We start from the raw sequence: 24,499 nt of genomic DNA, 5'->3' as shown, positions 1-24,499 counted from the left end.
GAATTTTCATTGATCGCCTAACAAAAATTTTTAAAAAATAATGTCGCTATTGTATTGTTAAAAATTATTTCTTTATTTTGCACAAAATAAATACAGTACTGTACTGTATATTGAAAAATATAAAACAAAAAAATATAGCGTATATATTCTAGTTACATATTTTACATAAAGTAGGCCTAAACATTAGAAAAAGAAGTCCAAAATTTTCTTTTGCTTCACAACTGACACTCGTTTTTTGCCGCTAAATCTCGCACACGTTTTAAAAACAGCAATTCGATAGCGTCGTTAAATAAAATTAAGCCTAGTTTAAATACTGGCGTCCCTTTCATAGTCGAGCCAGTGTTTCCAGCTAAAACATGCAAAAATTTAACAAAAATAATATTAAAGTAGCCAAGACATAGCCAAATATTGTAGCGCCACATCACTAGCGGACATTTGAATTTGCCGACTAGAACGCGGTCGGTTAACCGATGTGACAGTTGATCGGGGGTCGGATAATCGATGCTCTACTGTATTTAATCATTTTTTTTATGATACTACACAATAAAGTAATTAGTGCGGAATACCTTGATGATTATGTGAGATCCGCCGGAGTAGAGAAAATACGAAATTATCTTCTATACCGCTTACAGAGCTCCGACCTAGATCGGCCTCTCGGAAGTTCAGGATGGCTTCCTTAAAGATATTTTTATAATCAAGCAGGGGTCGGCAAAGATACCCTGTGAGTTGTTTTTTTCCTGACACCAGGTTAACAGTTTTATTATACGCGGATAACCACGCGTATTTGAACCTATCACGCGGAAAAACGAGTGGGGCGGACGTAAGTAAGTTTGAAAGGGTTCTGGGTGAATTTGAGTCAGAGAAGAATTACTTCTTTACAATAACAAATCTACATTTAATTTAACGAAATAAAAATGGAACACAATACAAGGACAAATGCAACATAATCTTAGTACGAACTTAAACTACTTATATCTATCTATTCCTATCCCGAGAGAGGTTACAATAATATTCTATGATCATGATACCTCATTATTTGATGAATCTAGACGTTTTCTATGGCACAATATTAAATCTTTATATTCCACTTGACGACAGGCAATTATTTTAGATTGGGACTCTATGTGGAACTAACGTTGAGCTCCTGGTCCATATTGGAGAACCCTAGTTCACTTCTTCATGGGATGAAGCTTCTAAGCGGATCCCCTCTATCTCGTATATTTGAAGGCCCCTTTCGCTGTGTCTTTGCAACGAAAACTTATGGCGGACTCCTCGATTTGGGTTCGAATTCCGATAATATTCTTCTGCTTTACTCAATCAAAACATTACAATCTTACATCATAGCAGGGGTAAAACAAAGGGGTTAAACACTTGACGTCAACAAGTTAAGTCTATGATAACGATCTTAAAAACGGAACTTAACTTCCTCTTTAACGGAAGGGGGTGAGAATCCTCTTCTTCCCAAAATTATACAAAATTAAATATATTTGGTCCTTTTTAAGTTACATTGATTTAATAATTCGGTTAGAATTATTGCCTAATAACGAATAGTATAAAAATTAGGACCTTTTATGCTCAATATTAACAGTTGCTATGTAAAGGGGGGCAAAATGACATCATGTCGGGGTTGAAAAGGGGTAGACTCGCTTGACATCATCATAACAAGTTGGTGATAAGCGATCTCTTTAAAGGAAGCCAACTTCCTTCTAGATTTTAACGCGTTTTGTCAAGAAAAATTATTATAATATTAATTTAAATTATTTTATAAAGTAAAATTTAACATTAACCTTAAAGAAATAAAAGGGGGGAGAACAGGGGAGATTTTTGGTTCTCACAATTACATGTTACCACGATTTACACATAAATTACATGTTTCCCTTACAATGCCTTTATGGTACAATACACACATACAGCATATACGTGATACGTGTGGTCGTTCAAAAGTAATGCATCTTCCGATACATTACTTTTAAACGACTTTCATTTATTTCTTAACTTAGATTTAGACTTAAATTTATTTCAAAATGCCAATAAGACATTATTGGGATTGAATTTTTGTGTTGCAGATTCTGTTTTGTAATTTAACGTAGTAATAATTTAGTGATAAATAAATGTATTGATTTGTGAGAAAAATTTGACATTCTAACTAGATGTGTTCAGTAGTGTAAATAATAGGCCAGTAATTCCTGCGGCGTCTGTTATTTACGCCAATGAACCTGTAGACTTCTTGCGAGATTCTTGGAAAGGGCCTTAGTAAAATTTTGTCAGTGGTCTTGGACTTCTTACTTATGCTACTGAATGTATTTTTATTCTTAGTATTAAAAACTTTGTGATATTCACTTTATCAATTGAAAATGTTTGTTTTTATAGTAAATATATTCTGAATTATAAAGTGTGATGCTTTTATAAAATCATTTAAAACATAGATTTAGAACTTTATAGGATATAAATTATTTTTGAAGGTTTTGAATATCTCAAAAATTCCTGAATTTCTCAACATATCTTAAAGGTATTCGAATAATAGGCATATTTTTAATTTTAAATATATAAACTTATACAGGTATCTCTCGTACGACATGATACTACTACAATACGGTTTGAAAATTTGGGATATCTCCTGAACAACACGACTTCCGGTTTCGCTTTAATACGGTTTTGGAAATCCTCCGTACAAAATTTCAAAATTTTTAAGTGTAAACTTTGTTATTCGATATTTTTTTTTTTTTTTTTTTAATTCAAGTAAGAACGCGCGTCGTTTTAAATTTGCTCACGGATTTTATAATAGTGAAATTTTCAAATTATTTTGTGTTTCGTCAGGTTACTTAAATGAAAACTGATAAGGAAGAAAAAATTGCGCTAACTTTCCTATCAACCAGGTGTCGTGGTTGCTTTCGGACTTTAGCCGGAACTTTACTAAATAAGATTTATAAAACCAAGTCTTGGTTTTATAGATCTTATTTAGTAAAGTTTATTTAAACATTTTTAGGTGAGTGTTATTAAGTTTTTTAAACTGTAGGTAAGCAATCATTCGTAATGACGAACGAAATACAGCAGTTTCTCGGTACTCGAACAATTCGGTATTCGAACATAAATTCTGGAATAAAGGTGTTCGGTACTCGACCGAACAAACTCGAACCGCTAGAACATATTTTTGATTAATAACATATTTTTATTTCGTCAGCCATAAAATTTGTATGCACCTGTATTTGCTTGCACCCTTCATTACACTCTTTGCATAATGAATATTTTGAGCAACGAAGAAGACGTACGTTAAATAATATATTTTGTATATTACAAATATACAGTACAATATATACAAACATATAATATCTTAGTACTGATTTGTAAATTAAACATTATTATAAATAAACTTTTATTAATCAATAAGTCTTTTTTTAAAAAAAAATAATAATAATAATTTTAAACACTAACCTGTTGCCGAATGCAAGGATTGAATAGAATTCCTTCCACGACTCAAATATGTTAGAGATTGAGTAAGAATAGAAGCATGACTAAAGCACTTTGAATGAGTGGATTCAGTTTGTAACAACTTTTTAATCTCTGCCTGAACCTTATATTAAAATGGATTTACTAAGTAAACTTTATAATTTATAATTACAGTAAAATTTTATATTTCTAATAATAATTGTACTTACTTCTCCATTAAGAAAACAATAAAGGAGAGCCACAAATGATCCCTTTGAAACAATTTATTAAATGAACGATTAATAATTTAAGAATATAAGAAATAAGAATTATTATTTTTAAGAAATAAAATTTATTTTATTGTTCTTTACATTGTAACAATATATTTGTTAAACTTAAAAATGAGAAAGTTTTATATCCTAATTTTTCATGGTTTAAGTGAATCGGGTTTAATAGTGAAGTTAATTTATATACTTCGACAATAACGATTATTATAATTACTACATGAAAATATGATTTTGGGATTGTGAAATATGCTATCAACCGAAAAGTAAGTTGACATCTCTACTATGTGTATACTAGAGAGATGGTTCCTGTCAACTTAAGTTAACTTGCTGTTGCTGCTACCATGGCTGAGAACCTTTCTGGATACACTTTCATTAGTTTTCATTCAGTACGGATAACAATATACTCTTTTTATGTTCCTGGAATATGTTTAAAAATCCAAGAAATGATGAAAAGTCAACTTTACATCACTTTCCGAATCCTTGTTTACAGCATCTGTTTTAGAATCAATTCGCCTCTAAGCGATATTTTGGTGCTCCCTGCATGTTTTTAATTTGGGTAGGTATCAGATTAATGAAAATCATCTTGTCGCTTTGATAAATAAAAAAAATGCGTGTTCAACACAAACGAATAATGATAGTGACTCACTACAGGGGACCCTTAGGAAGAAGTAAAAAAATTGTTTAGTTATTCCTTGTTCATTATTATTATTTTGTAGCTGTATCAAAATATCCCATATGAGCTTTAATGAATGACATACTGATGAAAAATGATGGCTCCGCTTACAACTTAAAATTCCTGTCTGATCCATCTAAACTCTGATCCATATTCTTTTGAAAAGTATGTCCATTGGATATGCCCTAATTATTCTATAAAGATAGCAGAACCTTGCAATCGCTATTTGTTAAGATTTTGAACCGTCTTAGTTCGTGGTTTATTTTTACAATGTCCCGCATACTGCTATTGATGCAGAATAAACTTTACGGAGAGTTTATGTTGGTGTAATTTCATTGTTATTGCACGAATTGACAGGAATCTAAGTGGAACCCCTGACAATGATGCCTTTCTCAAACTCTGACAGTTCTACGCCTAACAGTATTTTGCAGCACACTAATGTGATGTCTACTCAGGATATGCCATTTATTTTCCATATGTGAACGGTGCTGTTTTCTGTCTAATGAGAATACAATTACATTTTAGTAAATAGTGTATATTGTTACATTGAATCTATTAATTAATTTCTCGATTTGGTTTTCAAGACAGTTTCTATTAGTTTTATTATGGAAAAAACTATATTCAGCAGAAGCCAAATGCATGAGAATAGCCAAAAGAATTATAGTAGTATATGGATTAATTTCATCAAATCTATTATTATGTGCTACATATATTTCAATAAAATTAAATATATTAAATACAAAGATAAAACATTCGACATAATTCTGAACTCATTATTAGGCTAAGATTTTGAACTTTTTCATCACATGCAACTCTGTTCTCTGTTTCAGATAGAGACAACTGAAATAATTATATGAATTTAACAATTCTTTTGTATTCATAGTTTAATAAGTATAGGCAAAAAATTCAAATACTTCTTTAAATTTTTAAACCCTTAAAATTGTTCAAAATAGCCTTTATTATATAATTGAATATTATACTAAATAACTATCTGAAATTTTAAATTCTACAGGATCGTACACTGGAGTTACATGAAAAATGTTTATACTGTGTCTACATCTAATAAATCCTCTAGAACGGAAAATGTTGCCTTTGGCATGAATTTCTAATTCTTTAGATAAATTCTATAGTAAAATTCTGTCTTTTAGTAGTAAGTATTTTTTAGTATTTTCCATAAATATCAACACTTTTTCTAATTATAAGTTTTCACTTTGAAGAACTTTCGTTCACAAGATTTACCTTAGTGATAATATCATTCAAAATGTGAAGCATAACGAGAAAGTTAAAATCTTAATTTCTTTTTCCTATGAAAGGGCATCTGTTTTGATTTTAAATTACTGATTAGTAAGATGCGATAAACATAAATGTTTTATATCTCACCATTTTCAGGCGAAGAGCTTTAACGAATTCATCTTTGCATTCTCACTTTTATTTATTTCTTACAGTTCTTTGACTATAAGGCGGTATATATATATATTCTTTTTGAAAAGTTGCCACTTTTAAGTAGATGCAGAAATAATGGTAAACTTATTTATACACCTACTGTCAAATAATGACATCACAAAATTTGATAGCCTAGTCATATCATATAATATTAAATGCAATATTGTGGCAACTACAGCACAAAATGCTCTGTAATTAGTTCTTCTAATTATTGTTTTTACCCATTTGTTAAAGCCTCTCAAATTAGGCTCAAACTACAAAATATTGATAATTTAATCATTATAGTTTATTTAAAACTATGTAAAATCCATTGTATACAAAACACAAGAATTTGAATCGTATTGTTTCAAATGACACTTTTTAAAGAAAAAAAAATTAAATCAGAAGTGCGACAAACCAATGGATTCGAATCTGAAGGAAAGTTTAATGTTAACATTTAAGCTTTCATCTTTTGCAAAAGCCTATGTGAAAATTCCAGTAGGTCTGGTATGAAGGTATTTTTATGTAATGTCAAAATTATGGTCGGCGCAAGCAGAGTTGGGTTGGTTCAACTTAATATACTATAAGGAAGATTGATAAGACGATAAATCTTTTTTTCTTAATTTGTAATCTAGAATTTTTAATAAATACAAATATTTAATACAAGATAATAATGCAGATGTAATTAACTAAATTAACCACACGCACTCGACCGCTTTTCAATACAAAATAAAGTTGCATATATTGTAAAGATTTTACATACAAATAAGTGGGAAAAGTTCATTTTTTAATAAGACAGTATAACGTAAACGGGCCTCAATCAGAATAACCCTCAATGCATTGGACTTCAGACTTAATTTTGGAAGGTGAATAGAAATTCCACAGGCTTCTAGAGCAATTATCGTATATTGGGAATAATCTTTATATATATTATATATATAAGCTTTTATTAATGAAAACGGTACACAGTTCGTGGATGTAGTTATTATCTCATAAAAACTAAATTCAGTTAATTCTGTTTTATTTATTATTATTAGGCCTATAGCTTTCCTCTTTCTTTTCTTTTTTACACTCACTTGTTATAATTTGCAACGATGTTTATGTTTATTTTCGATTTTATTAAATTGCCGAAATATGTTTGTTTTGTTATTAATTTTATTTTAATGAAAAAATACCGAACAGCCGAGTTTGACTTTTGCGTCTATACTCCTCCGCATTTGAGTTGCGAGAGCACCATTTCTTTCATTCCGTCCACGTCTTACAGGTTGCGGCTTTCAGAAAATAAAGCTCAATGTAATCGTTTTACTAAAAATATTTGAATTTTCCATCTCTGAAATATTTCCATCTTACTCCGGTTTCGGCTTTTGAGGTTTTACTGTAGTATGATTGTAGAGAAATAATTCTTATTGAAGATTTTTTTTTATTTCGAATCATCATGAAATATTTTTAGAAAACAATAAAAATACTTGTAGAAACAGCACATGCTTAATTACTGAATTTTCACTTAAGTACTCGAAGCTTTTTAAATTCTGGAAAATGAAATTATGCTGTATATGATGAAATTCCAAAAGAAAAGTGAGTCATGATCTGATGTGCACATCCAAATTAATTAATTAAACATTATTTGAGCCTAACGTAAGAAGAGGACTTTATTACAGCGTTATACGGCATGCGGTATGTTCAGCACTTACACTGAAATGTCTAATGGGAGCCATAGTGAAAGACTTTTCATTTATTCCACTTGATAAAACGCTCGCTTCACTTAATACTTAAATCAATTTGTTTTAAGTAACTGATTAAATAGAAAAAAAGGAATTTTTAATTGTCCAAGGAGTAAATTCCAAGTAGACCAAAGTATTTAATTTATACTTTCCTTTACTACTGCATTTTATGTAATAAATGATGCAGTGTATTACAATTTCTTATTAAATTTTAATAGTTACTTTTTGTTATATCAGGATTTAAGACTAAAAATGAGATTAACTTACGATTAATTTTTTAATCGCGAAATAAATCTCCATTAGAACTTTTAATAGTTTCGCATCTTTAATTTTATTAAAATAAATAAAGTTCAATTAATAATATTATTAGCATTAATGTACAAAATTAAAAATAAAATGATTTTACTATTTTATTATTATGTTTAACGAATTTAAGTAAGCTTGTAAAAGTAAAAAAAATTCGTATAAAGAAACATAATTGAAAATTCATAGATAGGCTACTAATTTCAGCAGTCAAGTAAATAACACTTAGGGACATGTTAATATTGACCATATTTTCTACTGAAAAGTCAAGATTTTTGCATTAAAATATTGAAAGAATGGATTAAAGACATTTCCGATTTGATTAAAAAATAGAAATTACATTTGTATTATTTAAGAATATGACAATGTTAAATTGCTAACTTGTTCTATGAGACAGGGTAGAGAATGAATAAGATTTGAATTAAATTTTATATTGTATTATTAGATGCTGTAAAGCAATAATATGTAATAAAGAAATCTGAGTATAATTTTAAAATTAATAAATTTACTTACTTGAAAAGCTGAAAAGAATTGATCAATGTATAACCAAACTAATTCCACGATTTCATTGACAGAAGCAGCTAAAGATACCGCTAATAACAAAGCATAATGCACACCAAACAGCGGAACAAGAATCAAAGTCGACTTAAACCATTTTCTATAAATATAATATTTTAAATTGTAATATCATTTAATACATTCCATAATTTATTTATATATAATGTTAGGTTCAAAGACCATAAACGCTTATTGAGCGAAAAAATCAACCACAACGTGTTCTTTTCGGTCTTTGAGCCTAATATATACTGTACATTAAAGTATAACTTATATATTTTGTTGAAAAATTTTATACTATTAATAAAAATTATCGTAAAATTCTGAAATTAATCGTGAAATATATTGTGAATTATTTATAATTTGTGCATTATGATTATTAAGATAAAATTAATACTTTAATTAATTTAATAAAAGAAAATACAGCCGAATACCTGTATCTATAACAGCGTATTTGATAACCTTGGGAGAACATTTTCAAAAAGAGAACTCGTGTTATGTTAATAAAAAACACGAAATTGATCTGTAATTAAAATATTTATTAATGTTATTATATATTTTTACAATTTTAAACGAATATAATTTCTTAACTTTTAATTCATTAACCAACAGATTGTATACTAAGTGGAAGAGATCAATACAAATGCCTCTAATCCAGGTGATTCAATTTATAGGATTAAAGGAATTATTATTATTATTAAATTCAAGAAAAATTGTAATATTGATCTATGAATTTAAGAATGTGAAAAGGTAATTTATTACGAATATTATTTTCTTATTGTTACGAGTATGTCCTAATCTAGTGATGTGTATATCTACTATAAATTACTAATTCATAAACAACAATACATAAATAAGTTTAAAATTTACATTAAAAGTAATATTATATAACTAATCTAAATATTTCAAATTAGTTATATATTATTAAATCAATCAAACATCTGATTTTATGTTTGATTTAATAGAAATGTAGGAAAACCACGAGAAATTCTCAGAAAAATTATATAGTCTACATATATAAGCCTATGAATGTATTGATGAAATATTGATATATATATATATATATCAATATTATATAGTCTACATATATAAGCCTATGAATGAATTTATGAAATATTGATATATATATATATATATCAATATTTCATAAATTAAAGAACAAATTGAATTTTAATTACTTAAAAAATAAAAATTATCATTAATATTATTATTCAATACATAGCATAATCTACTTAATTCTGAAATAAAAGCGACTTCTTTCATTGTAGGATTAAATACTCGTATATTAGCTGAACAATAAATTTATATCTTTTTACATATGTAAAAAAATTATCTAGATTTGGACATGATTCTAAATGAATTTTATGTTAAAATTTTAATGGAATTTTGTATATTTTTTCTATCATAAACCACAATACTAAGAATGCGTCATAAATTTCCAATTTCTGCTTGTTTAATGTTGAAAAGATAAATAAAAAGACACTTGTGAGAGATGCAATCTAAATCCAATATCCCTTCAGGTCCTTGCAATTTTTCTTGTTCTTGTATTTTACAATTGTCTCGTGATCACTTAATTCTATAGAAATTTGTCTTACCGACTCATTCTTATCAATTTTTTCTAAAGCATCCAGCTTTGTTTTCGAAAAACAATTCTCTTTCTATTACTATTTACATCTCGATTTTATATCCTTATAATACAAATCTAAATCAAACAGTTCTTAAGTTAAATCATTTCAATAAACCAAAAACGAAAAATTTAGAATTTACATTACTGTCTAAATCAAATAATTATATAAAAATTTAAACAATAATTTAAGCATTCAAATTAAAAGTAATAAGCTTATATATTTTATGAGCTTAGATTTCTATTATGATTGAAAATATTAATTAATTATTACATAAAACACATACAGTAGTTTTACGTAGTAGTATATAGTGTAATTTGATGTATACAAAACTAAATATAATTTATTAAAAGAAAAACATACCAATATTGACAAGGTAATAGGACCTCGAATAATCCAAAAATATATTACGTTTTTATTTGTCGTCCAACATCTGTTTCAAATAAAAAATATCCATACTGTATTTATTTATCATTCTGTATTAGAAAAAAATTGTCTATTAATTAATTTTGTAATATAAGCATCATTTAAATTATAACACAATTATAAACGATAAAATTTATAATAAAAATATATTACAATGTAGTTAAATAAGTTAGCATTTCAATATACTGTATAATGTAAACTTGAGTTTATATTGTAAATTGAATACTATGTTTACTTCCTGTTTCAATTTTGTGCTATTTTAAAAGTTAGAAATCTCAATAATGTTTAATTCAACAAAACTATTTTAAAAAGTTTACATATAATGAATTTTCGCTTGAACTGTTAATCAAATTCGTGATCATTTATTATCTTCAATTTTTCAATTACAATAAATATAGCTCCATTAAATTCATTTCACGGATAAAGTATCTATCTTGAATTTTTAAAACTCTTTTCTCCCTGGGGTACTAAGAGGTCCTTTTTAGCAAGCTTATTATGAGTTCGACCAGGCCCAGTATGGGCGCGGATGGTGAGGGATGGAGCCCAAAATGTCCAGTCAGACCGATCCGAAAAATCTCTGGGATTTAACGATCTGTCCGGATTTGATTGTAGGTCCCCAAAGCTGGGACTGTACTGTTTTGAAGCCTTTATTTTTTCGGCTCGAAAAAGAGTTAAATGATTTAAGAAAATAAAAAATAGATACTTTAAAGGATTTCAAATTTCGGCTTCTCTGTACTAAAAATTCGTGAGATTTTGTTTCTTACGTCAGATCATAAGATCTCGTTAAAAATAGTGAAATCTCACAATTTATCGTGGGATCTGACAAAACAGACAGAACATGATAGGCTAAGCTACTGTAGTATTGTCCATTTCTGTCTAGGATCGGCTGAGAGTTTCTGTTTCAACAAATTCGATAAAAATTCTAAGATAGTAAACTATAACGATTAATTAAGAAACGAAACAGAAAATTCTTAAATAATGCTAAATTATGCAGAATAATGCTAAATTATGTCGTTAATTATATCAAAGTACCTTAATTTCTGATTTCAAACCAAGTTTGACACTATAGCTACAACTCTGAAAGCCCTAAATTCAGAGCATATCTAACTGCCGTGATATTGCATGCACATTACTGTTGTCATTTCCACTCCGTGCTGCCCTACTGCATTAGCAACGTCTTCCGTTTTCAAATATCTAATCGGGTTGTGACACTCGCCTGATTTCAAAGCGAAAGTCACAGTTACCTCAAAATCCAAAATCATTTTTCTAAGATTCTCAATAATCAGATAACCTTTTCGTAAACGTTTTAAACGCCGAAATCCTTTTATTGCTGCTTTAATTGATAGAATTTAACAAGTAAGGAGTGAGCGCAGTAAGTAATTTAACAAGTTAAGGCCAAATGAGTAAAACCAATTAACAATGGTAGATGGTTCCGGGTTCGTATCTGAACAACGAGCTGGCCGCGTAGAGTTTACCTGTTTTCTCCAAATATTTTATACATAAATTGGGAGCCAGTTTTCAATAGAAGAGTCTTGCGAGTCCCTCTTACACTGTTTCCTGTTGCGTTGCGTTATCCCATACAACAAGAAAAGTTAAATGCTTTGACTTTGGAAGATTAGTCAGTGATATTCATTAATTTACAAATCTTATATAAATTAAAACTAATTGTTAAGATTGACTGCTTACCCCCCAGGAAACTATGCAAGCATAGCTTATCAATCAAATAGTTTTTGTAATAATGAAGAAACGCTTATTGATGGATTGGACTCAATGTCTTGAAAGGGAGGAGGATTAAATTGAAAGAAGAGATAGGTTATATAAGATATAAGTAATTTATTACGGATACTTTCTGACGTTCATTTTATTTATTAATGTATTGTAATAAATACACTTACTGATATTTATAAAAATAAACAAATATATAAATCATTATATAAATGTGAATCATCCGGATGGTCGTACACTTTTTCATTAACGTGATGGATCTATTGTTTTTATACTGCAGTTCTTTCCATTTAGAAAGTACAAAGTAAACTTTTATTTCTTATTCATTATGGTTCAGCTAAGCTGACATTTAGGATCGACTGTATGATGAAGAATGGGCAATCCGACAGATCCGAGTAGACAATCTGTGAAAAATTCTGAGGATTCTACTGACAGTCAAACGCAAATTTAAGTTTTTCAAAGCGTCAGGCAGATTTGTTTTGTCGCTTCAATAGTTAAACAAGTTTATTATTATTATTATTATTATTATTTAAGATGTGTAAATAAAGATGAAGACACTGGAAGTCTTGTTTTAGTTTGGACTAGTACGTCGTTCCTTTTCCCTCATTTATGCTGATTTATATGACTCATTCGATAATGAACACAATTATTCCATAGTATAATCACATTATTGGTATTATTGACTTATTATTATTTAATTGTAAATGAATTCTAAAAATCATTGCAATAGCAGGAAAGCTCAATAAACAATAATAAAATTTACTCTAAATGAAAATAAAAGTATGTTTCAAATTGTTAATTGGTGTTTGTGTGAAATTAATTATACAGTGATGTATTTTCTTATTCATAATTAGGTCTATTAAAACTTTTGTAGACCAAAATTCCAATATTCTGATCTAATTTCTTAACTTTCTGCCATTAAATAAATATATTTATATACTCGATTGGATTTGTGAACGAAGAACTAGTTCACAAAAGATGTCTTGCTTCAAATTCGTACACTATGAACGGGAATAATTTATAAAGGAAATCGATTAGAATAAATAAAACATTGAGAAAGAAAACCGATTTAAACTATTCATTAAAATTCACGAAGCGAATCAGATTCGTATCTAAATCCTCAATGGAATAGGAGAATCTGTAAGCGAATAGCCATGTGGTCTAATAGTAACTCGTAATCTAATCTAAAAAATTACGTGAATTTTATAAGCATAATCTAAATTTACGATATTCAGATTGTTAATTCTGTCTACATTTTTTTCTTTTGCTTGATTCAAAAACAGATTTAAAGCCATACATTTTGAAAACTGATCGTAAAACTTCAAAAGTGCACATTAAATTACTCAATTCGTTCCTTCAATATTTTCAAATCAGATTATTCTTCAAATAAACCCTTAATACTGATTGTAACCGCTTTGGTTATGCACACAATCTCAAGCAGATGGCGATACAAAAAATAATGCTTTTTCTATGGAAAATCCTTTTTCAGAAATTCTCGAAAACGGAAACAGATCGATCCAAACAGATTTTTTAGTTAGAACCCAATTTCATTCTTCTGTTAACGCACGGTTCAGCAGTTTGAACTCAAATATGCTAACTTTCTACGATTTAAAAAATGTATAGAAAATTAAATTCGAGTTTTACAATTTTAAATTGCAATTAATAAAAGAATTAAACAAGATTCTAGCGCAAATATCTGTTTGGTTCGATCTGCTTCCGTTTTCGAGAATTTTTGGAAAAAGATTTTCCATAGAGAAAAAGGATTATTATTTTAACGCCATCGGTCTTAGATCTTATTAAGTCTTTTTAATCAATAATGAATAGAGGCTTAAATCTATTATTTTAAAAAGATATATTTCTTAATTTAAGCACTCCTATACGAAAAATGTTTTGTTTTAAAACGAAATTATGAAATATATTTCAAATGCAAAATAAAAAGTCTAAATGTTTATCACAATTTTTAAATATCAAGTAAAAGAAAGCCTGCTTTGAATAAATATCAAATCACTCTGTTTTATTTATATCTGTATTTTCTTGTATAGTTTTTTGTATGTTTTAAACAAATTTATCAAGCAGGATATTAAACTTTTATATTTGAAATAAATTTAATTTATAAAATTGAATACTGTCGTATGCTAGTTCTATTCTTTAAAATATATTAGAATGCCAAATATAGAAAATAAAATCAAATACTTTCGAGGACCACATTCATTATTTTCTTAAATTTATGTAGTACGATAACAATAATTCATTTATTCAAGCAGCATTTATTGAATTAATATAATTTTAAGTAACATTTATTGAATTTGATTGGCGTTTTTTCAAACAACTACTATAGTTTCTTAAATTTGATAATTTAAAAATGAATTTTATAATCTAATTTTCATAGCAAACAATCATATAACTAATTTAACATAAAAGCTTCATCTCAAACTCTTATTAAATCATAATTATATTATATATGATGTTAAGTTAAAACGATCTCTTAACTTTCCTGGCAACATTTAAAACTGCGTGTGTGGCGCCAACTGTTATAATATTTATTTTAAAAACTGTTTAATTATTATAAAATGGCAAAATACTTAATTTTGAGATTAAAAGTGAGTTTTATAAAAACATTTAAAATGCTAATAAGGAGTAAAAGCATCATTAAATCCAACCCTAGTCGAGATATGACACGAGCCCCCTTTATTTCCCCGCCCTTCCACCTTTAACAACCAAAATTTAATAGCATCGATCCCCTAGTACACAAACCTCATGCAGAATTTCAAAAATTTTCGGCAAAAAAACTCAAGAGTTATTAAGCTTCAAAGAGGTGAACAAAATCATGCTCCCCGATACACATCCATATATACAGAAATTACTTCCCGAATATTTGTTTTGCATTTTTCGACTTTTTATGTCCCCGAGTCCAAAAATTTAAAAATCTTGGGGATAATTTTTTGACCGATCGCCATACTTTCTCTCTGTTATATATAACAGGGAAAGTAAACTAGTCTCAACTTCTCTTCATTAGGTTGTAATGTATATTAAACATTTAGGCATGCAAACAAAATAATATTTCTCATAGTAGATTAAATTATATTTTGTTAGATGAATTTTGATATACTAATTCCTCAAACTGTAAATTACTTTCGTACAAATAGCATGTTAAATTATATTCAATAAATAGCAATTAATCAAAATAACCTGTTTCATTCTAACCTGAATTTCATAACGTAAGCCAAGGATGGCGAACCTATGCAAACGTGCCCAAAGTGCTACCCACGCCGAAAGAATTATTACGATTTTTATTTTTCATTATATAATATTTAAAATAATAACTAGGCCTAGTCATCATAAATAATAGAATATTACACTAATTGCATTATTTTCTTAATATTATTAATCTTCAATACGAAATAATACAATACCAATTCAAGTCATTTCGACAAAGTAAATGTCATATCAATGACATTAAAATTACGTGATTTAATTTCAGTTTGTAATATTAGTTATATATTCAAATTAGTTTATCATACTTCATTTAAAAAGACAATAGTTAAAATTTTATTAAAATATTAAAGTTAAATAGGTTTATAGTAGTTTCAAAAAGGATCACTATCATTGACGATGGCAATACTACTCGAACTGTTGATTGTGTAATTTTGTTAAACAGTGATAAATAACACCAATTAAGAGTTTGTTAAAATTGTTATTTAATGTCTAGATCGCTATATGAAGGTTTTTAGAAAAGAAAAATTTTAGAGCGATTTGGTTAGGAAACAGACAGACACGTATAAAATATTTAGATCTGGAATGCAATTGTCTAAATGACTGTTTATCTGCATACAAAATTTTTACAAATTTAATGATGCTACTAGTGTCAATAATTAATCTGCAAAATCTCAAGTAAAGTTTAATCATTCCTGTAATTCAGTTCTTTTTATTTTATATAAATTATTCATAGAAATTAACTGTTAAAGTACAATTGTAAATCAATCTGATAAATATACTAAAGTCAATGGGAAAACTAGTTAATTACCATACTAAACTGTTAAATCTGATATAAAATTTCAGGTTTTGATTGATATTCTATCATTTTCGCTACAAAAAGTCTGTAAAAATGCGATAACATGTATTAAATTATTTTATGTCGCAAACTCGCAATACATATAACATATAAGTCTACGAAATCAATTCCGATAAAATGAGTATATATTTTTGCTAAATGATTTTCAAAGTAAAATCTTATATAATTTGATAGAAGATAAGGTTTCACTCGTTGATCAATTAATTCAGCGTGAAAATGACTTATATAAATGTTACTTAATTTGCCTTATTAATTCTTGATTCCTATTAATATTTCAATAGCGTATTCGTATATTTTTATTCTTTAAGTAATACATAATAAACCAAAATTCGCATATAATTTGATATTTAATTGGTGATTATTAAATAATAATAATTATAATAATAGTAATGAAGTCAATAATTTCAATAACTTTATTTACTCGTGTTTAATGTTAATAATTTTCCTGTTATATTAATTTTATTATTTTAATTTTTCAATTGCAATTCTTGTCCATTCTTGACAAAAGAAAACTTTTTATTTAAATGCAAAATGTGTTTTATTTCCTACTTATTGGGCTGCAATTTTCAGATTGAAGACTTGTACACTTCCCATTATCGTCCATCCGTCTGTCATTCGTTAATCTCGGAAATGGAGTTAGATGAAGAGGATATGGAAAGCTTAGAAACGAAGGCCCGATTAACTATATAAGAACTTTCGGTCTGGACAGGGAGTCACGTGATTTTTTAAAATCAAAATATGATTAAAATTGCAGCCCGGCATTGTACGATGTCACAATAATTCACATTTGATTTTTGCAAATTCAATTTCACTTCAACGTAGAAATTTTATGTTGTTTGATTTTAATTCAGACTTAGCTTATACTAGCGAATTCGCTCGCAATCAATGTATTAGAACCAAATTTATTATTATTATTTAGATTTAATGGAATACTAAATCATTGCGGCATCATTCGTAGGGTTTAACATTAAAAATTAAAAAGTAGACTTTCACCATATGGCATAATTTCGAATATATTCTAAACTTTATTTTTATATTAAAATATTTGATTAAATTTATAAATAATAGTAGTTTAAATAAATGAATGTAATGAATGAAAATATTGTATAGACCTTATAATTTATATAATTCAATATTCTGAGAATTAAAAAAGAAATTTTTTAAAATAAAAGCAAATTTATATACATTAAGGACTACTTTCTATTCATAGACAATTTTATTTATTCTGTTTTATTAGAAATATTAATATGATGAAATAACTATATATTCTTGTTTTAAGCAAAATTTATATATGAACAGCTATAATCTGAAAAACAACAAAATTATTTTGAATAGAAGAAAATACTTTTCCTAAATTCAAAAGTTGGAAAATCAAAGAAAACTTCTCTTTTCTTTTATGTAGCATTGAAATCAATTACGATGTAATTAAATTTGACATTTCTAAGTTTTAGAAATTACTTCAGAATCTTCTCCATCGTTATTAATCCACATTAATTTTTTTTACTATATTAAAACCGTCGAAATTTTAATGGTTTATTTTTAAACCATTGATTATAATATCTATTACAAAACATTATTACTTTCTCGCGACCGCTTTCGTTAAAAAATCCCTTGAAGTTAAGGCCTAACGAAACTGTAACAAAATTGTAAATTGTATCATTTTGTCTTTGAAATTAAATCGTTATTAGTTATTAACTTGGTATCCGAGTGATTCACTTTCGGTGCGCTGTCTCTCTGCCCATCTCCATCCCGGATCCGATCGCCTGTGCACGCGCGACCGAATCAACACGCCGTCTCGGTTTCCGTGTCAATCGGGACACGGTAGTGTCAGTCCTGACGAGGCACTAAGGAGGTGTCGACCCTCCGGTCACACTTATATTTGTAATTATTTTAAAAATTATTATTAAAAAACGTTATGGGGCATTAAAAATATTTGTAGGCCTATTATTTATTTAAAAGGCAAATTTTCATTGTATCTTCAAAAAATTAGTTTTATTGTAGAATAATCCATAAATTTAATAGCTAACATATTGTAATTTTTAATTACGTAGGCTGTTTTTTCAACCTCCGATGGTCCATTAAAAAACAAGTGCAAATAACAAAATGAATTTATTACCAAAAGTTAGGTACAAACATGATTACTTTTCGACATAATCACCGTGAAGATCGAATTATTTGTCATATCTGTGGACGAGCTTTTCCATCCCCTTGTCATAGAACGTTGCTGCCAATAACTTGAGATGGACCCTAACGTTGTTTTGAAGACCGTCATTAGTCTCAAACCTCTGCCCTCCTAGCCACTTTTTTTTTTTGTTCAGGAAAGAGGTGGAAGTCGCTCGGCGCAAAATCGGGGCTATTTAAAGGTGGTGAAGACTTCCACCTGTCAGACTTCCACCCAGCTGGAACTTTTTAATGTGTGAAGACTTCCACCTCTTTCCTGAACTGAAAACATGGCTAGCACGGTATAAGTTTGAGACTAATAACGATCTTCAAAACAACGTTGTTAATTAATTAAGGCCATCTCAATTCACTGGCGGTAACATTCTATGACAAGGTGATGGAAAAGCTCGTCCACAGATATGACAAATTCCTCAATCTTCACGGTGATTATGTCGAAAAGTAACCATGTTTGTACCTAACTTTTGGTAATAAATTGATTTTGTTGTTTACACTTGTCTTTGTTTTATGGACCACCGGAACTTGAAAAAAAACCGCCCTCGTATATATAAAGAAAATTTATAAAAGAAATTTTAGAATTTAATTTACAATTAAAAATTTATTAAAGACTGAAAAATGATGGTTAGAACGTTACATTAGAATCGATCTATTTATTTTTTTAAATAAAATTAATTTAATTTTCTAATGATAACCACTAGCGTTCAAATATATTATGATTTTTCATCCTTATTTATTTGAAGGAGGAAATATTTGATATTTAAACAATTTTAAAAATGGAATAATTTGTTTATAATAATAAATTTTGATCCCACTTAATTAATTTGCATTCTTGCAGGATAATTAATTTATTTTTATAACTATATTATTATATTATTTAATTCAAATAATAGATTAATTAATAACGTAAATTTAAACCTTTAAAATAACTCACAGAGTATTCTCAAGTGTAGCTCTTACTATTATCCAAGGTATGATCACAATTACCGGAAGACCTAAAAATATCTCTTATTAAGATACATATAATAATTAGTTCATAACAAAAGCAAAATGTACTGTACATACCCCATCCTAGTATAACATAATACCTGATACCACTGGTATCAGTAAACATCGACAGGAAAATAAGATTATGAAGGTAAAGACCTTCGATTAAGATCCAACAGTAATTTGCCATCAAGAAGTATTGCCAGAAGCTAGTAAATACTTTGCAATCGATATTCTGTATGGAAACATATGAAGAAAAGAATTATATAATATTCATATATAATAAAATTTCTAATAAATTTTTAATTATATTAATTTCAAAATAATTATATATATTATAATACAAATAGAGTATTATATTGCCTGCTAAGAATATTAGTGACATAACTCCAGAAATGCTGTTTGCAGTTAATTGCTTTCAGTTTTTGCCGAAACTTGAAAATTTCATTTGTATTCAACTTCAGTAGTGTCTCGTATTTCGAATTTAATTCGTTCCATGGGTCGCTCGAACTCCAAATTGTTCGAAGTTCGAATCAATTTTTCCTATTAGAAATAACAGAAAGTGAATTAATCCGTTCCTAGACTCTAAGCAAACCCCATTTCGCTGCTTGTTTTTCTCACAAATAATTTTCTCGGAGCCAATTCACATTTATTCACACTAAAAGGAGTTTTTCCATCTCTTCAATAAAATACAATTTCCTGGAGGTCAAGGTTGTCATTCTTTAGCCACATTTGCTGCTTTTATTGTTTCCTTGTTCTTAAAAATGGTTCATACCATCGGTTTCTGCATCTTAAAAATGACCGCCTGATTTGCCACGTGCGCTACTTTCTTGCTTCGCGATTAGGACTTTTTTCACTTCGATCGTCGATACTACAACCTTCCACTTAGGCTTTATTGTTTTCACACACTTCTTGGATGCCGTGGTTAATGGGTAGGAGTTACATAAGCAAACACACCAAAAATAAAGCGAAAAAAGCACTAAAAACACACCATGTAATCAGCGCCGGATCCAATAGATGCGAGGCCCGATTGAATTTTTTTTTTTTTTTTTTTTTTTTTTTTTTTTGCGGGGCCCCTCAAACTTTAAATAACAAAATTAATTAACTGTTAATTTACATATTGAAATATGTTGTTTTATTTTTAATAATAATATACCTAGATATTTATTTTTGTAACATGTATTATTTTTAAATATATAAATTTTGACGTGATGCGGGGCCCCTTCAAGCGCGGGGCCCAATTGGCACCAATCGCTCCAATCGCCTCAAATCCGGCCCTGCATGTAATACAAGATATGCTTTCACAGCGAGAACGAGAGACGACTTGGGCGCGTAAGGGATGACGTTTACTCAACAAGCGTAGTTCGATCGTAGAAGCATTGTTCGAACTCTAAGTCAAATTTGGATATCGAACTCTGAAACGTTCGAAGTGCCAGGTATCCCTATATTTAAAAAATCTAATTGATGTTTTTCCTTTGTAGTTATAGAAGATTAGTTTTTCTTACATTTTTAATTATTGCGTATTTTTTCAAATTTTAGTTACGTCACTAACGTGTAAAAATTTTAATAAGTTTTGAAGATTTTGTGGTGGAATAATATAATAATAACATGAAACATGCATTTTACTATAAATGATTGAGAGTCTCATGGTACACTCGACAATTTCGGAGTTTTGTCACTGTTCTCAGCAGGCAATATTATAACAGTTTATTATTTTTTAATATATTCCTAATAAATAACGTCAATGTAAAAGGTGGTTTATCTATACTTTTAGTTTAATATGTTGATACTGAAAGTCATACATGGAAAATCGAATGAAATCTTATGTTGTAATTTTTTAATGAGTAGAGATAATGTAAAAGTTTCAATGAGAAGGTTAAGGAGCACCATTTAGTGGTCTAAAACTATTTTCTGGATTCAAATAAATACATTTAGGACTGTACATTATTAGTAGCCAAATTCATGAGAAGTAAAAGTTACTGTTTTAAGTAATCTTGAAAATAATTTTCAAGGGCAACAAGAAAAAATCCACCAGATTCTCCATAAATGACTTTTTACAATAACAAAATTAATATATCTTCAATAATTTTGGAATGAAAAGGGTGCAAGGGACTTTTGATTCACCCTGTATATGTTTTCATTATTGTATATTATTAAAAATAAATTTATCGTTAGCGTTATTAAATAAATTAATAATAAATCTTACATTTTTCTCGTGACGAAAAAGAGAAAAATTATCCTCAGAATATCCAATATTTGAAGAAAATCCAACACCTTCGATAAAAAGACTATCTTTCAGAAAAAACATCAACGCTCTCATGATAAAGGAAAGAAAAAGATGCATATGCAAACTGTTTCTTGGGCATCTCAATTTCCTGAAAAAGAATATAATTCGAAATTGGGTACGTAATTACTGAACATAATAGGTAATCAATTATTGCATGAAGTCACGTTAATTTCATGAAGTAATATGACAAATGTGCAAATAGCCCACTAGAATCTGACAAAAAGTTCTGTTCTTTGTTTTAAAACTTTATTATATATATATATAAAGTTTTAAAAATGTTAAAATAAATTATTTTTTATAAATTATTACAATGGTCGTAAAACTGTAGGGCGCAACTGTAATAGGAAGCACAGAGGCTGGAAAGTAGTGTGCTACTTTATAATGGATAAAACAATTTTTCTTTAAAGATAAAAAATAGAATAGATATGTATAATAAAAAACTTATCTAGAATATGACTAAATTTCTGCAGTCTATAGAATATATTTTGTTTGTTTATTATCTTGTGCCCTCTTTATAAGCTTTTTTCATGTTTTCCAATTTAATTCAATCATCGAAATATTAGCAATTAACAAAATCCCATTTTTGTAAGTGATTATTTCCTATATTAGAGATTATTAAATTTTCTAATAAGATAATTAAATATCGCAAAATTTTACTTATATTTTAATTATACATTTAAAAAAAAATTAATGTAATTTTGAAAATTTTAATTTTTTATGAAAATAATTATACTCGTATATAAGTCTACATTGGGGAAAGAAAGCATCGTGTTTTGTCTTTAAAGAAGTGACTAATTCAGGGGAAAATTGATAATCAATAAATATAAACTAGCAGGCAAATATAATAAATATTTAAGCCTGGCATTGCCCGGGAAAAAATAAGTACAAACATTAAGATTATTAGATTATTTCGTAATTCTAACCGTTCTATTATATTATATGATAGTATTTGATTTATATAACTACAAAGATTGTCTTACGTAAGGGTTTATCACACCAAGTGATCAATCTGATACATTTTAAAAATTCTTTAAATTTTGTACGGTAGAGGAAGAAAACTTTTAAAATGTGTCAAATCGATGTGATAAATTCTTGTATACCTTTGTAGTTATATAAATCAAATACTATCATACAGAAAATATTAAAACGAAAATTATATAAAAACTAACTTGCATATAACTTCATAAAATCAATTTTATAAAGTTACGCTAATTCGGATTATAAAATATGTTAAATTAATGCTTAATATAAACGTCATAATTATCACAATTTTTTAGATTTAATAAGATTTGAAAAAGTAGTAATAAAAGTTTTCTGAATGAGTCTAAATGAAAGCTAAATGTATCTAAGTTTTCTTAAAATTTTGTTTAAAACAATGCAATAATGCTTAAACACACACACTCAAATATTTATATTTTAACTTGTCAATTTTGACGCTTTTCTAATACAGTACGATTAAATAATATAATTCTATTGGTCTACTAGAATTATAATTATACTGCGTTTGCAAGCATTTAAAATGTATTTCAATTTCACAAATATCAGAAATAGTCAATATTAAACTTTATTAATTTGTGAAAGTTTTAAACATTGCTAATTTATAATTATTTTTCTCTTAAACCGCGACCAAAATTTTAAAATTTTCGTTGAAACAGCCAAAAATTACATCTCGCAAGTCAATAATCCTAAATAATATAATGAAAAATAATTCTTTCAATGACTATGTAGAAAACACATTATGTGAATTGCTTTATCTATTCTAATTTACTTTCACTTAGCTAGACAATCATGGTTTATTGTAACAGATCAGATGGAGCAAACTATCTCAAAGGTATATTGGTAGCACTTGATTTCCTTATATTTTATCAGGAAAAACAACATTACAAATGTATTGCTAATGGTACTCGTGAATAAAAAGAAATGAAATTAGCAACATAAATTCATTCCTACACTAATTACAATTACTTTTTTACGTCTTTATTTTGTAGAAATATAAATTTGCATGTCTAACACGAATGTAGAAATGATGATTTTTGGATATAACACCATAATTTCAATTAAAGGATCCAATATATTAATTCTCATGTTGAATAAAAATTATAATTTTAAAGGTTTCTTTCATAATTAATCATCAAATTTAAAATAATTAAATACTCATTAAAGTTTATCATCTATTTCAAATGATTGTTTTTAAAGTGTATTTTAAAAGATTATAGATCATACATACAATGTAAAAATCTTCAATGTAAAATCTTTTACCTGATAGAAGCCAATATTAAAAAGGCTACAATTAATGTAGAGAAAGAAACGCTGTAACCTGTTTTGGATATTAATTTTATATTTGATAAATGCGACTGAAAAAGAAATTAAATTAAAATTAATATCATTAAATATAATTATTTCATTTTATGTTTATTAGTATAATCCAATGATGCATTCATTATAAATGAAATATTCAATATATAATTAGCGTATACATTTCGATTACTTAGTCTAATTTATATAATTTTTTGATAACTTGTGATATAAATAAAGAATAAACTAAGTTATATATAACAGGATGAATTACAATTAATAAACATAAGTAATAACGAAATGCAGTTTGAAATTATCAATAATTAATTAATTAAAATCCAATTAATAAAGATTTAATTAGTTTTAAAATGGTCTGTAAACAGCTGTTGCTTCAGTTTTTAAAAACAAAATAAATATTATAAAGTAATTAATTTAAAATATAATAAAATTTCATTTAACGTAGCTTAAAGCTTATAGCGTTACTAGCAATATTAATTAAACATCTGTGGCAATGCAAATA

The 24,499-nt window shown here is 27.6% G+C and overlaps 1 protein-coding gene across 1 annotated transcript in view; it reads right to left on the bottom strand.

The window, feature by feature from the left end:
• The window catches only part of LOC136978698 (secretin receptor-like), an 80,422-nt gene that overhangs the window by 2,787 nt on the left and 53,136 nt on the right, over positions 1-24,499 (bottom strand). The window contains exons 5-13 of the mRNA XM_067274465.1: positions 23,944-24,038; positions 21,604-21,772; positions 19,476-19,632; positions 19,345-19,405; positions 10,376-10,445; positions 8,822-8,910; positions 8,346-8,490; positions 3,657-3,698; positions 3,433-3,571 (exon numbers count right to left, since the gene is read on the bottom strand). Coding sequence (XP_067130566.1) covers positions 3,433-3,571; positions 3,657-3,698; positions 8,346-8,490; positions 8,822-8,910; positions 10,376-10,445; positions 19,345-19,405; positions 19,476-19,632; positions 21,604-21,772; positions 23,944-24,038 — 967 coding nt within the window. The remainder of the gene's footprint in view (positions 1-3,432; positions 3,572-3,656; positions 3,699-8,345; positions 8,491-8,821; positions 8,911-10,375; positions 10,446-19,344; positions 19,406-19,475; positions 19,633-21,603; positions 21,773-23,943; positions 24,039-24,499) is intronic.

The sequence above is a fragment of the Centruroides vittatus genome, unplaced genomic scaffold (genome assembly GCF_030686945.1).
Source record: "Centruroides vittatus isolate TY-2023 unplaced genomic scaffold, ASM3068694v2 contig_549, whole genome shotgun sequence".
Lineage (NCBI taxonomy): Eukaryota > Metazoa > Arthropoda > Arachnida > Scorpiones > Buthidae > Centruroides > Centruroides vittatus.
This window is presented reverse-complemented; position numbering and strand designations above follow the sequence as displayed.